This window comes from Ixodes scapularis, unplaced genomic scaffold (genome assembly GCF_016920785.2).
Source record: "Ixodes scapularis isolate PalLabHiFi unplaced genomic scaffold, ASM1692078v2 PGA_scaffold0__279_contigs__length_252992795, whole genome shotgun sequence".
Taxonomy (NCBI): domain Eukaryota; kingdom Metazoa; phylum Arthropoda; class Arachnida; order Ixodida; family Ixodidae; genus Ixodes; species Ixodes scapularis.
Window position 1 is genome coordinate 11,263,068 of NW_024609835.1, and position 10,391 is coordinate 11,273,458.

At 47.7% G+C, this 10,391-nt stretch overlaps 1 protein-coding gene across 1 annotated transcript; it reads right to left on the minus strand.

Annotated features, from left to right (window-relative positions):
• Window positions 1-3,409: 3,409 nt before the first annotated feature.
• LOC8030058 (toll-like receptor 2 type-2) lies at window positions 3,410-5,964 on the minus strand. Its single transcript, XM_029966182.4, has one exon. The coding sequence runs from the start codon at window positions 5,962-5,964 to the stop codon at window positions 3,616-3,618; it is 2,349 nt and encodes a 782-aa protein (XP_029822042.2). The 3' UTR covers window positions 3,410-3,615.
• Window positions 5,965-10,391: the final 4,427 nt, after the last annotated feature.

Consider the following 10,391-nt stretch of genomic DNA (forward strand, 5'->3'; position numbering starts at 1 on the left):
TTTCACGGTTCACTTGCGAGAAAGGCTCGTTCCGCAAAACAAAGATCGCACAGTCGGTCACCAACGGTCGGCCATGATCCCCGCTGATGATGATTACTTCGCTGCGAATAACCAGATCGGCTCGAAATAAGATTGATCAGATCGCGGAACGCAAGTCTTTGAAAAGTTCTACATCCTACAAATATTTTACAGTCATAAATAGATATATTTACGACCAATATAACTTTTTTTTTCAACCTGCAGCTTAATTATAACGCTTCTTATTTTCGTGAAATACGAAGCAACGGCTTGTTCTTCTCCGCGCGCACGTGACAGCTGCCAAACTGCCGCTCCAAGGTCGCGGAATCCGACCCCGCCGTCCTGCCTCCTCCGCGCGACGAACGAAAAAAACCGAGACGGCTCCGTCCGCTCCGTCGTAGTGTGCTGACGTCACGTACTGGGAGAGGAGGATATGCAGAGGCTTTGAAGTAGTCTAGGTGGTGTTGGCCTTTGTCGGGAGGTTGTGGTAAATGCCGTCTTTAAGCATTCAGACATGATTAGTGGCGACGGCGTGACTGTAGAACCAGACGAGAGTATGTTCGGTCGGCACAAGTACCATCGCGGGTATTTAAGGCCTGGCCAGTGGGTTTTCGGCGGTGTGGCGCGTTGCAGCGGGTGCTGCTTTCTTGTTCCCGTGGAGACCCGTGACGCTAAAACACTGCAAGGGCTAGTAGCCGAGTGGGTCCGCCCTGAAACAAGAATAATCACTGATTGTTGGGCTGGCTATCGCAAGCTTGCAGATGACGCTCGCGTCACGCACCTCACCGTCAACCATAAGCTTAACTTTGTCGACGCGAACACTGGTGCGCACACCAATACGGTGGATTGCACCTGGGCCCACGTCAAAAACTCTCTTCCATCTGGACGGCGCGAGAGCCACCATTTCACTGGTCACCTTGCAAAGTTCATGTTTTGGAGGAGAGACAAGGCGCGCGGAAACACTGATAGATTCCAGTCGTTCGTCGCCACGGCCGCCAAAATCTAGAGCCCCGACGCAGACAGGGCGAGGATTTTGAGGGCCCCGGTGACTTCGAGGGATCCGCTGCGCTGAGCCCGTCACCCGCCTGCATGCATAAAGACGACTTATGCGCCAACCGCTCGTCAAGTGCTCGTTACGTCAGTTATAGGTTCTGGCAGTGGTCTAAACGGTCCTTTTCAGGGCCCCCATATTTTGCAAACGGAGCTGTGTTTTTAATGCGGCACCCCGTGTCTCTGTAAAAAGTTCACAGGAAAGACCCAGCAAAGGTATGTGGTCCCCAACTTGGATATAGGGTGTTATGATTCAAATAAAAATTGTTCTTGCTTATTTCGCGCCTGTGATCAAAATAAATGCCGCCGTTGCAGTCGTCCCGCGGTGCTGTTGCTCGCCCATTCGCCGTCGGCGTGCCTCAGCTTCGTCGTCTTTGCTAGCGGCGCACCGGCGAAGCCGGCCTTTGATCCGAATAAATGCCGCCGTTGCAGTCGTCCCGCGGTGTTGTTGCTTGCTCGATCGCCGTCGGCGTGTCTCAGCTTCGTCGTCTTTGCTAGCGGCGCACCGGCGGAGGCGGTTGATCTGACACACCGCGTTCGGCTTTGGCTAGCAGACGGCGTTCGTAAAATGGCGTCAGCTGTTGCTAGCTTCACGCGGCGGTACCGTGCGTGCTTCTATTCATTCGGCGTTCGTTGCCATGGTGACGGCGAGGAAAGCAGACGAACTTTTTGATACGGAAGAACGCTGCGGCGCAGCGATACCAGGTGCGTTCTAAGGCCCTTCCCGCATGCTTTTCAATGGGCGGAAGGCGAACAAAAAGAGTTCGAAATAAGGACGTAACGCAGAAGGCTGCATTTCTCCAGCGCCTCATAATTTGACCAGCCTTGCACGAAAAGCATGTTTTTAGACCGGAGTTTGGAGATAGTTTTTTTTACAACAACATGGGTCTAAAGTATCAATGTGCCCAACCCACTACGTTGTGAGAACTTACCCCGAGTTACGACCACGCGCCACGCCACGCTTCGTATCAAGCCTGACAGCCTTGCACGCGACATACGAAACACGTATGCCTCGGCAACTCTCGGTCGTAAGTCGCCGTACCGTAATCAAGCACAGCTGAGTGAATTGGCCTTTACTCGCGGCTGTACCTTAGTGTAAAACTTCGCATAACATAGTAAAGCACTACGCTGTCCCCTACGAGTTCACATACGTGCACCAACACCACTCTTCATTAATACCCTTGCATTTCAATCAAAAGAATTTTATTTTTCTTTCACCAGAAAAGATGGTAGCTGGGGCAAAAAGCTGCAACACGTGCAGCTTGACAAGGCCACAGACAGCAGCGCTCGTACAGGGCTTTCTTCAAAAAGTCAAATCTAAAATGAAAATTTTCTTCAAGGTCAGAAAAAAAGAAATTACAAGATTCCAATGTAACACATAACATCAGTTGACACAGCACAGATACAACACGAGGTTCACAACGTCGACAGTATCATCATCAAAGCAACAAATGGTAAGCTATGGCTGAACTCTGTTTCAACATTCAGTTTGTTCAAGAAAGGTGGAAGTATGTATGTAATCGATGAAAGTCCATAGTTTGTACGGGGGGTAGGTACACTCCCCTCTTCATTTCGCCATGTGTTATAAACGCGAGTATGTTTATTTGAATTTGCTATTTGTAGAAAACAACTATGTTTATTTTTGTGTGCTGTTTTATAAGGTACTACAGAAGGCGGTAGTAATGCATGTGTGTTATTCTGACAGCATTGAAACGGGCAAAAAGAGCACCGGTATGGTAAAAATAGCACACATCTGCAATCACTCTTAAGCTTTATTTTTTGCAGTTTAGAAGTTTGTTTATACTTCGAATGGCAGTGGTACCCCATACCAGGTGACAATATTGAAAATATGACTCCACGAGGCCGTGAAAAATTAACTTGGCAAGTGAGGTGAAAACTGCACGGTATCGGGACGGCAAAGCGCACATAAAGAGCAGTCACAGTGAACGTGTGATGTTTTATTTCAAAATCATACACGAAGCATATGTACAAAAAGCGATACCAACTTACGCTATGTGACCTTTTATACAATATAACAACCCAATCAACATGGCACCTGAAGTAAGCCTTAGGAACATTACTAGGCCTCAAACCTTGCGATCATTTATAGAATCTGTCTTTCTTTTCAAATTCCACCCGTGGATATCGATGAACAGAAGTGAAGACCATGCGACTGCGAGTGTGGCGATTTTCTACGCTTCCATGTATGATCCACCTGGCGACGTCAGAACGATGTATCGCTGTGGATCGCCGTGATCCTGGCGGGGACACAGCTGAAAGTGCATACGGCAAACGCCTCCTGCAGCATCCCCGGCAGCCGGCGGGTCGACAAAAACTCTCGTAGCCATCTGTCGGGACGCCATGAACGCCCACCGACGGCTCACCATCTTGGCAGTCCTCTCAACGAGCCCCCACCCGGATCTCGGCAAACCTGAGCATTCCCGGCCGGCTTCTGCGAGCGCATTTCTTTGCCACTTTAGAGGTGCTCGAATGCATGGGCGGTGCAAGATAAACAGCCAGAGACGCTTTCCAGCCACCCTCACTTGGCTAATGCTGAAGCGCAGCTTGTAGCTGAAGCCAAAACATGTCTCGAATTTTCTGGTTTGCGCCTTCGTCGGGGACTGCAATATAAGTCCGGGATTTGACCAGGAAGTTTAAGACCGGACTCATTTCATCCTCTGGAATTTGCCCCTTCTTGAGAAACACGATGTGGTTCTCCCGTTCGGCCTCAAACAGGCGGTGCTGCGCCAGGCTCACCTCGAACATGCACCAGCGGCTCTGGCAGAACTCGCGACTCAAGAGGAACACCGACTTGCGGCTGTGGGCGATGCTGTTGCAGATGTTCTCGGTGATGGGCACACCGGCGATGAAGTCCCGTTCGGCAACGCAGATAGACAACCCCGTGGAGGATGTTTCCAGCCCTGGCAGCAGGACGTTCCTCACCCACTCTGCCTCGGACGAATGGTAAGAGAGGAACGCATCCCACAGGTAGTGGGCGTCGTGCCGGATCCTTTTGTAGCCCCGCATTTTCACCGTGAGGTAGAGCAGGAGGTACCTAACGTACCATCGGTTCGCGTAAACGGCGTGCGACACTACCGAGAGGACAAGCGCACAGAGGACGAGCGGCAGACCGACGAGGACATAGTAGTCGGGCGGTTTGCACTGGTCGGCGTTCCAGGGTGCAAGCGACACGGAGACGTTTGCTAGTGCTTCAGGATGTTCGCATACCGCGCAGTCGTTACAGCAGTGCCTTCGGCTTTGAGCAAGGAAGTCTTGCAGATGTTTCAGGTAGCAGCTGCTGCAGTCCCATGGATTCTTGCAAACGCTGACTTCTTGGATTCCCGACAAATCGTTAAACATCACGTCGTCGAGCTTGAACATAATGTTTCTGTCCAACTCCAAATGCCTTAAATTACTCATGGTGGAGAAAACGGGACGCGTCCAGTTTGAAATGTGGTTTTTTGATAGCGTCAATGACCGAACTGTCAGATTTCGGAATGTTTCGGGCAGTATATTTCTAACGTTGTTTTGGTTCAAACCAAGGGCTTCGAGGCCGGTCAAGGGTAGAAACGGGCGATTACCCGGGAAGATGTTGATCCTGTTTATGCTAAGGTTTAGAGTCCTTAAATTTTCCAAGCCGCCAAAAACATGGTCGGAAAGCGACGTGATGCGATTGAATTGCAAATTTAACACCTTCAGATGCCTGAGACCCACAAAAGGGGTTTCATTGAGATGAACCAATTTGCAACCACTCAAGTCGAGGGTCTGGAGATTTGGGAAATCACAAAATGCTCGATTGGGAAGCGAACCGAGCACCGTAAGTCCAAGGTCCAAGTGCTCCAGCGAACTTTGTTGTTTGCACGATTGTTGGAAAAGTTTGAACGGGCGCTTGGAAGAGGAGACGGTCTTCAGCAATACTAATGTTTTGATATGTTTAAACTCATAAATCGCGGGCGGAATTTGGCGTAACCTGGACCTCACGAACGAAACTCTGACCAGATCCGGGAGCATGTCAAACGCAAACGGGTCTATAGTGCCAATGGGTACCTCGTAAAAATCGAGCTCCTTAAGGTAGCGCATGTGAGGCAGTTCATTGAACCCAATAGACTTGAAGTTGCACTGATGGAATACGATGCGCCTAATCTTGGCGAAGCTAATGGCTTCCAGTAAGACCGAAGGAATCGATTCTACTGTTTCGATGAATGTTACGTTGAGTTGCTCGACATGGGTGTAGGACAGCTTCCACGTTCTCATTATCTCGACGATCACGGTCAGTCCGTAGTTTTCGTTGAGCTCCAGGTCGTTCAGGATCTTGTTATAATAGACCATGTCGTTGAACCCGAACACTTCGCAATTGCACTGGCCTTCCTCTCCGACGCTGGTGCAGTTGACGGCCCCCATCTGGACGGGTTGCTGGAATACTATTTCGGTCTCCAGGGACCTGAGGTACATGAGAAACTCGTGTATTTCGAAAGGACCGTGTTCGTCGTAGAACTTGTACATGGAAGGCGGAAAATCACGCCACTTGATAAAGCGGACTCGGTGCAGCGAGATGCAAGCCAGTTCGTCGCCCGATCGCGTGCCGATCAATGGCTCGTCGGTGACGAAAAGCTCGTCCATGGTCAGGATCTGGGGTTCCGCCGGGATAAACCACTTCGGAGGCGACGTCTGCAGGAGTACCTTGCACAGGAAGGTCACGTGGCCGTCCGGGGTCACTGTGTGGTTGCATTTGCGGCTCGGAATAAGCTCCGTGGTTATGTTGTCTTTTCGGCACGGTAGGGAAACATTCTGCGACGTTGCCGAGGCCGTCAATAGGGCTAGGGTGATGCACCGTGACATGACCAGGATGAACTGTAAAGATCCGTAAGATTGTATGTACTCTATGTCTCTGACCATTGTGAGTGACACCGCAAGATGTAATGCATGCTGTCTCTTTAAGCAGAAACTGCTAAAGCAGTCGATGCTACATGAGCCAAATCCTGTAAAAACCCTTAAAGCGACAATAATTGTTTTTAAGCACAAAGATGGTTCTTGTTCGGTATAAGGCTGCACTAGCTATTTATTATTCTTGTTTTTAGCCTGTATAACAACATTTTTTTAAGTTTGTCTACCACTATCTCCCCCCCCCCCCCTTCCACCCCCCTGTAATATCTCGGCCTTCAGAATATAATAAATAATTAACACAAATGAAATAACGTTTTGGAAGCCTCGGTGTGGCAGCCCCATTACGCTAAGAAACAGCTTTTCGAGGGCTACTCTCAACCATAGGTCTTGATGAGGTTTCTTTAATGCTATAGTAAAGGTATTTAAACTCCTACAGGGACTCCCCCTCGTTAATTAAATTGATGCGGGATGCAAAAAATCATACAATTAACACTTAAATTCAAAATGGTGTAACACTACAATCCTCTAATGATGGCAACTTGTCCACCTTGACGACAGATGGCTTCATGCAAAACAAGTTGTGCCTCATTTTTGTTCTGCAGCAACAGACTGTCTGCTGGTTGGGCAAGGTGAAGGGTGAAGAAAATGTGGGAAAGGAGGAAGCCAACAAAACCCCAACTGTTGGACGCCTTCTAAGTTTTAATGGTAGCCATGCATTTTTTAAGCTTAACAGATTGGTCTTAAGAAATAGCACATGAAAGCTACATTTGTGCGGTTTGTGCAGGTAGGTTATACGGCTAGGGAGTTATACTATAGAAGGTTAATCGTAACGATCGGTCGGCTGATTAGGTAAACTTTGTTACTTAACTTTTTAATGAGTGAAAATAGACATGTGGTTCCAATTAGAAATTTGTTCAGCGTCGTCAAAAACCCCTAAATCAGTAATTTTTAGAAAGGTTTCGAGCGCATGTGAAGCGCAGTAGTGCGCTAAAGTTATCACTGGTGCAGCAGGAGCAAGGCTGCGGGTGCGATAACGTGCCCGCGCGATTTTTCCCTCTCTTATCATAGCCCCAGCCTTGCACCTGCTGCACGAGTGGTAACTTTAGCGCACTACTGCGCTTCACATGCGCTCGAAGTATTTTTAAAATTACTAATTTAGTGTTTTCGGTGCCACTCAGCAAATTTATAATTGGAACCACATTTCTAGTTTTACAAATTTAAATTCATTTAAAAGATATTAGTCCACTAGACTACTGATCGTTACGATTAGTCCCCTATACTCTGTCCTCCTGGCCGTGCAACCCACTTGCACGAACCGCACAACTGTGGCTTTTACAATTTTTTTAAACAAATCTGTTCAGCTTAAAAAAAAAAAAAAAAAAAAAAAAAAAAGACTCGTACACTGGGTGCTTCAACAAAGAATTTTAAACATCTGAACCGATAGGTTGGTTGAAAAAAATAAACTCTTTCGGGAACAAACTACCAGCCAAGGCGGACGTCGCGAGAATAAACACACACACACGCACACGCTAATTCGTTAAAATATTAACTAAAATTTACTAATTAACAGTTTAGTTATAGAAAATCGACATAAGGTTCCAAGTAGAAACTCGCTATGCGTCATCGAAAACCTCCATGCGGAGTGCAAGTTGGTCTGCTTCCTGCACAGGAGTTGCGATGAAGTCAGAAACAAGAAAGTAGTGGGTAGACCTCAAGGCATTTTGCATCGAGGTTTAGCCCCTCGCCTTTTAATCGGAGCCAATCAGAGCTCGGCGTCGTTATGACGTCACCGCCGCTCCTGCGCAAGAAGCAGACGACTAGCTGCCCCCATCGTAACTTTTAGGAAGACTTAAAGGGACACCCCAAAGCTCGTATTCTTTGTTGTCTAAAACGATGCAAATTGTTGTCATAGGCCTTCCCAACAAAATGTCACAACAAAAAAACAAAAAAAATTACCAGCGCGCGCTTGTTGTTAAAATTGGCGCCTTTCTCTCTCTTCTCGCCTCCTCGCTCCTTTGATTTGTTACGTCAAAAATTATAGAATTCATAAGCTTCGCAGGCGACATTTCTATAATAATTAATAACGGCATTCGTAAAACAAGTTTTAACGCAGCTGCGAGCGCACTACGGCCCTTCTTTTTGTGATACCGAAAATCCGAGTCCGTAGCGATGTCGCCTCCTGGCTTTTTATCCTCCCTCGGAAAACATGGCGGCGCTCGGCACAGCTAGCAGGGAGGATGATCGGTAAGACGGGGAATCGGAAGAACTCTTTCTTAGGTGCCCGACGACCTCTCGGACTTTAAAAGAAAATCGTCAAATGGTCAAAAATACTGGGTTTGGTGTCTGTGTACCCTAGTTTCGGTGGTGACTCCGCCGGGGGCGGCCCTCTCACGCAGAACCGGCGCGACGGGGCCCCTCGTGTCCATTACAAAAGTCCATTGCGCGTTATTTTCGACCTCGCACCGTTTCGAAGAATTCGAGATATCCGAAAGGGCCCTAAAAGAACTTCATACTCGAAAGGGAATCGTCGTCTGCTCACAGCGATAGGCGGCAGGGTTGGAGAAAAGCGTTTGAACGCGAGACGTGGCCGAACACGACATTTCGCGTCGGGATGGTTCTTAGGTGCGAGAGAAACTCAAGTTGCAGCACGACTCAATATATGACGTCACTGCACTGGCGCGGATCGCGCGGGAACTTCAAATTCGGCTCGGGGAAATTGTTTTACTTTTTTCAACTATACCGAGTTCCCAAGTTTCGGACTTTGACGGTAATGTCCAGGCAACGTTTTCAATCGTTTCGAGTAATTAAAAAAAATGAATTTTATCTGTCAGTGCCCCTTTAAGGCACGTCTGAAACGTGGGGGAACGCGAAAGTTATCTCTCGTGCAGCAGGCAAAAGGCTGGAGATGCAAAAACACTGACGGCTCTAGGGGTTCTCAATAACACTCAGCAGGTTTCCGATTGAAACAGTATGTTTATTTTCACTAAATAAAATTGTAATGAGTAATATTTAGATAAAGTCAAGTGGCCACGTTGTGTATGTTTTACTTTCGTTGACGAACTATTTAACGCAATGAACGTTTAGGGCTCTTGTTTGTTGACAAAGCATCATTTTGTCATGCATTGGGTAATATACTTTGAAGTTGGGAGTTGCTTTTTCCTCGGAAAGTATGAGAAAAACAAATACGTTAAGTAAAATATACAAGTACATACTCAGAGTATGTACTTTAAGTAAAGTACAAGTTTCCTAAGTGACACTGGGAAGAACGCACTGTCGTACTTGGACGGATTGCCGAAGAAACCGTTTCACCCACGTGTCCGGACACGCATCACACCAACACGGATGGGTTTGTACATCAAGGCACTCGCAGCTCAGCAGCAGCCTCCACGATTGAAGCAGAGGGCCTAGGCTGAAACTTCCAGATACAAAAGCAAGTCGATTCGAACACCGCTCAGCCCGTACAGAGCTCTATGCTCTTCATTTCGGCCCATGCGCCTCAAAGCTGCTCATCGTCCCTAACCATAGAACGGCGCTGTTGCGATTTTATGTGCCACGATCTTACGAAAAGCCTGTCGTCTACTGGAGGATACTTTAAGGGACTTTTTGCGCCTAGGATTTTAGGTAAAATTTCAGCGGGACTCGGGGGATTATCTGGCAACACCGAGGTGGATTGAATGACTCCATTCGCACACACAGTCGACCACGTTCAGTCCCAAGTACTATATTAACTTCGAGGTACCGCACTGAGCAATCAGATGGCCTGTACGCGAGCTCGCACCGGCCACTTTTACGGTGCACCAGTCATGTCTGTCCAAGTGCCTGGACCAAAAGAAAAAGTAAGAAAGGGTGCTACGCTCCTGACAGGAGCGTCAAACAAGGAAGAAACACGCCTCGGACGATGTCTCCAGGCTGTATGGTGCATTAGCAGTAGGGCCGCGTCTTTAGAGGGGCAGCTGGCTGCACGGATTGTCATAACTTTCAGGACGACGCAGAATGCCAGGTGACTTAAACCAGATCCAGGTTTTTGGTGTTGTTTTTGTCCATCTGTTGGAAATGTGCGTGTATTGTTAGATTAGTCTTCGTATATCGGATGAGACTCGTGTAGCTTTACAGGCTGGAATGATCAACCGACTTAGCGGAGTGACTCTGAACCACGCTTATGACGATATGACAGTTCGAAATTTCAGTATCTCGCGATAATTCTACATTCTGTCCCTGCAGCCCTCCAATATTCCCGCGGATTGATTCCATAACATGCCGGGATGAGGGAGAAGGTTATGATATGACGCGTAACTATACTGCTGACTTCGGAAAAATAAAGAAAAAAATATTCCCTTGTTTGTGATACTTAAACTTTCTTTTGGATCGCATCGTTGTATTGGACAGCGCCCAAAATGCGTTGAAAGTATTCTTTCCCGGAATATTTCCTTTTCCTGATT

Coding starts and splice junctions, on each gene's coding strand:
- LOC8030058 (XM_029966182.4), bottom strand. CDS start 5,964: ATGGTCAGAGACATAGAGTACATACAATCTTACGGATCTTTACAGTTC.